The sequence below is a fragment of the Mus caroli genome, chromosome 7 (assembly GCF_900094665.2).
Source record: "Mus caroli chromosome 7, CAROLI_EIJ_v1.1, whole genome shotgun sequence".
Taxonomy (NCBI): Eukaryota; Metazoa; Chordata; class Mammalia; order Rodentia; family Muridae; genus Mus; species Mus caroli.
Genome location: NC_034576.1, coordinates 132,174,342 through 132,179,242, shown reverse-complemented (window position 1 = coordinate 132,179,242; position 4,901 = coordinate 132,174,342). Strand labels below are relative to the sequence as shown.

General features: G+C 43.2%; 1 protein-coding gene across 13 annotated transcripts in view; it reads left to right on the top strand.

Moving 5' to 3' along the window:
• Positions 1-4,279, top strand: part of Fgfr2 (fibroblast growth factor receptor 2) — a 105,039-nt gene extending 100,760 nt beyond the window's left edge. For 11 of the 13 annotated variants that reach the window (XM_021169077.2, XM_021169079.2, XM_021169076.2 and 8 more), the window contains one exon: positions 2,602-4,278. In XM_021169077.2, coding sequence (XP_021024736.1) covers positions 2,602-2,766 — 165 coding nt within the window. In that variant the 3' untranslated portion in view covers positions 2,767-4,278. Of the gene's footprint in view, positions 1-2,509 lie in introns of all 13 variants that reach the window. The other 2 variants (XM_021169080.2, XM_021169071.2) reach the window with 2 other exon arrangements.
• Positions 4,280-4,901: the final 622 nt, after the last annotated feature.

The following is a 4,901-nucleotide window of genomic DNA, read 5'->3' as shown; positions in this document are numbered from 1 at the left end:
TGTTTTCACACCAATAAAGAAAAGGTAGATGCAGTTGTTTTCACACCAATAAAGAAAAGGTTTTGAATCTCCCAGATACTTAAAAGGAAAAGAATACATTTGATTTCTGATTTAAAAAACAAATAGATCACATAAAAAGACAAAGAAAACCGGCCCAATGTAGAGATATAAAGCTTTAACGTGGCAGCCCTTTCTTGTGCTCTTGGCTGTGGCTTGTGCTGGATAAAGGGAGAGCTTGCATTTAAATGAACACAGCTGACCTTCAGAAGTTGAAAGGAAAGAAATAGTTCAAGGGGGGAGGGAAAAAAAAAGCCAACTTTCTTCTCCTGCCAAAACTGTTGTTTCTAGCCTAAGTTCCTTTAACCCTAGGCTTGGAATCCAGTGATACTAGCCCCCCACCCCCAATCAGATCTGAAGGTTACAGCTTCATTTAGAAACTAGAAGGGCATTAGGCTTTTCATTTAATGATCCCAGGTCCGTACTCAAAGTTACGTATTGATATATTTATGCTTAAAGGGGGACCCATTCCTACTGAACTTTATATGCTTATTCTAAAATAAGAAAGCAGAATGCCATATTGTCTAACGGATATAAAAATCGAAGTTTCTTTCCTTCTTAAAATCATTACCACATGCTTAAGAAAAATGGTTCTATTTAGGACAAAATTTCATTTTTATCATTGTAAGCAAAAAGTCCTCTTTTGATGTGGTGGGTGTGTTTGTTTCTGGTTGTGCAGTTAATGCTGATGTTGTTGGAGCCGATACATCCCCCTTCTTGGATGGCGACTCTTTCTCTTGCCAACCCTAGTGATGAATTATAGTGGTTTTTGTCTTTTAAACCCTATGATCGCCAACATTCCATGGGCTCTCTGCTGATAACGCTGAGGCTGTTTGTGCTGTAGTCTGCGCTTTTTGCCCCCTCTCAGAAAAACTGTATGTCATAGGAGTTGCTGGCTATTGGGTACATAAGCAAAGCCATCCTATTGTGCCAGTGCCTTAGACAGTGAGACAAGAAAGGCCCCTGGTTAGAAATCTTATCAGGACTGGGAATGTAACTCAGTTGATAAGAGTGCTTGCTTAGTGTGCACACAGCCCTGGGTTCAACCGCCCAGTACTATAGAAATTGAGTGTGGCTTCACACACTTGTAATCCCACACTTGTAGAGATAGATGCAGGAGGATTAGAAGTTCAAGGTTATCTTTAGTCACATAGTATTGGTAGCCAGCCAGCCTGGAATACTTGAGATCCTTACAGGAAGGAAGGAAGGAAGGAAGGAAGGAAGGAAGGAAGGAAGGAAGGAAGGAAGGAAAGAAGGAAGGAAGGAAGGAAGGAAGGAGGGAAAGAGACAGATATACACAGAAAGAGGCAGAGAAACAGACATTCAGGAGACACAGAGACATACAGAGACACAGTGAGAGAAACAGAAAGACACAGAGAGACAGACACACAAACACACAGAGAGACATAGAGAGAAATCCCTTCTAGTTTTGTCCAGGGTCAGTTAGTACTTTCTGTAAGGCCCAGAGAGTAAACATTTTCAGCTTCAAGGCCATATGGTCTCTGTCGAAGCTGCCATTCTAGCATGAAAGCAGCCACAGCTCTATGTAAATAAAGAGGGTCTGTGTTCCACTAAACTTTATGGACTCTGAAACTGGGAAATTTATATAATTTCATATAAATTTATATCGTTTCATGTCACTGGCTGCCGAAAGATAGGACTCAATTTGATTTTTCTACTAGCCATGTACAAATGTTGAGAAGTCGCCTTAGTTCATGGACCAAACAGAAACACACATGGGTTTGAGCCCTGTCCTGAGCTGGAGGAAGAGAGTGACCCAAAGGGACCTTGGCAGCATCCAGGGATGCTCTGGGGAGCAGAGAAACTTTTATGAACTTCAGCTTCAATACTGAAACTTCCCTTTCCCTAGACTTCCTTTGACAGCCCATTACGGGTTTAATATCCATGAGGGTAGCCATGCCTTTCCCTAACCTGTTCCTGCTGCTTACTCTGGGGCTCCCGAGGGTCATGGATTATATCTGTTAAACTGTGCAACAAACGAAGAAGACTTCTCCCCTCAGTGATCCTAGGAATGACAGCTGTAGAATGTGATTCAGAAAATGCATATTCATGTGCTGGCTTTGTAAAGGGGTCCTGTTGGGTTTACTTCACTGGGTCTTAAACTCCAATTGTGAGCCATAGTGAAGAGGGCTGTCTATAGTAGGTCACCTAGGTCCTGTAGCAGAGTGGGCCAAGCTGACTGCCTGCTACCAGCAGTTCACGATGTCTTATCGTCTGCGGCTTGCTGGTGGTTTATAGACGCCGTGTCGTAAGAGAAAAGTTCAGGGTAGCCTGGAGTGAATGGACTTGGGGTGTCAGGGAGGTCTTTGTACAGTGGGGTGAGCTAGGCCTCTGGAAACCTTCCTGGGGGTTCCCCATCCCTTCCCAAATCTGATAGAGATGTTTCAGCAGCTTCTGTTTAAAATGAGATTCTTCTCTTCCCTTCTTGCAGGAATACTTGGACCTCAGTCAGCCTCTCGAACCGTATTCACCTTGTTATCCTGACCCAAGGTGAAATAAAACGTCTCTCTTCCCTTCTTGCAGGAATACTTGGATCTCACCCAGCCTCTCGAACAGTATTCTCCTAGTTACCCCGACACAAGGAGCTCTTGTTCTTCAGGGGACGATTCTGTGTTTTCTCCAGACCCCATGCCTTATGAACCCTGTCTGCCTCAGTATCCACACATAAACGGCAGTGTTAAAACATGAGCGAATGTGTCTTCCTGTCCCCAAACAGGACAGCACCAGGAACCTACTTACACTGAGCAGAGAGGCTGTGCCTCCAGAGCCTGTGACACGCCTCCACTTGTATATATGGATCAGAGGAGTAAATAGTGGGAAGCATATTTGTCACGTGTGTAAAGATTTATACAGTTGGAAACATGTTACCTTGCCAGGAGAGGAAGACTGTTTCCTGATAAGTGGACAGCCGCAAGCCACCGCGCCACCCTCTCTGACCCACCATATATGCTGGCTGTGCCCCAGTTGGACTCAAGGCAGACAGGTGTTCTGCCTTCCTTGTTAATTTTGTAATAATTGGAGAAGATATATGTCAGCACATACTTACAGAGCACAAACGCAGTATATAGGTGCTGGATGTATGTAAATATATTCAAATTATGTATAAATATATATTATATATTTACAAGGAATTATTTTTTGTATTGATTTTAAATGGATGTCCTGATGCACCTAGAAAATTGGTCTCTCTTTTTTTTAAATAGATATTTGCTAAATGCTGTTCTTAGAGTTTCTTAATTTTCACCGAGCAGAGGTGGGAAAATACTTTTGCTTTCAGGGAAAATGGTGTCACATTAATTTATTAACGAATTGGTAATATACGAAACGATTAATCATCTATAGTTTTTTTTTTTTTTTGTAATTTAAGTGGCATTTCTATGCAGGCAGCACAGAGGACTAGTTAATCTATTGCTTGGACTTAACTGGCTATTGGATCCTTTGAGAAGAGAAATATTTACGATATATGACTAATTTGGGGGGAAATGGTGTTTTGATTTATTTGTTTTCAACTCTGCTGTCCGATGATCACGTCTAGACACCCCAATGCCCATGTTTCAAGAAACCTGCTAAACTCTGTCACCCCAGGGTAACAATTAACCAGACTTCCCAAGACAAATGGTACCAGCGTCCTCATCCCAAGATGCCTTAATCCACTTCTCTGGAGAACAGACTTCCATGGGAATGATAGCAGGGTCCTCTCGTCCGGCAGCTGGCCTTCTGCCCGAGTTACACATTCATCACGTTTGCCTTGCTTCTCAGTGAGTTTTAATAACAGCTTCAGATTCTTCAGCACCAAGAGCCCTTTGGGGAATCTCCATCCTCTCAAAGGATAGCAAAAGCCCAGCATCATTCGGTTGAGAGTTTGGGACCTCCTTCCATCTTCTTAAGGGTTTGCTTCTGGCTTCTACCCACTTCTGACAAGACCTCACCTCACAAAAAGATCTGGCCTAATAGCTACTACATCCGACAAGATAACGCTTATTGTTGATTTCCGTATTCGAGTATTGTGTTTTGCTTTGGATACACCCACTCACTTTGCTACAGTCATGCGACATGTATGCAGATTACACTGATTTTATGTGTTTTGAAATTGGAGAAAGTATTTAATAAAACCTGTTAATTTTTATACTGACAATAAAAATGTTTCTACAGATATTAATGTTAACAAGACAAAATAAATGTCACGCAGCTTATTTTTTTAATACTCGTGTCTTACCAAATGGTTTCCTGCGCTTGGAGGTGTGGACAGTACTTGGTAGTGTGGATGCACAAGAGGCAAAGCTGGTCGGCCACACATGGGGGTGATTTACCAGAGGGGTTGCCTAGGAACAGCAGTGCCTGGGGCAGGTTAATCAGTGGGGAACCAGAAGTTGATTCAACCCTGGATCAGCTACTTGCTGTCATCTCAGCAGAAGATGACATCATTTCTTCCTGGGTCCTTCAGACTTTCCAGAGGAGCAGCACGGAGGAGACCTTAAAGATGACTTAAGGATGGGGAGGCATCAATGACAAGACTCAGATTGGCTGGGTGCTGGGACCTGCCACTTTCCAGGCTACCGTTCTTGTAATGCACACAGAATTCATTTCCTGCCACTGAAAACTGAGCATTTTTTCTTGACTGCACATGCAGATCTGGGACCTATAAGCTCTCATTATATTTACTAAGGAACAGCTTCTTCACCTAGACAGGGAGATGCAAAGATGGAGCTGCAGTGGTGCAGGGCTGATGGTCACTAAACAGGGCTATCCTGCTGTCCCTGTTGGACTTGGGTCATGGGTGAAGCAAAGGCACTAGGAGAGTGGCATTTGGTTCTGGCCTGTGC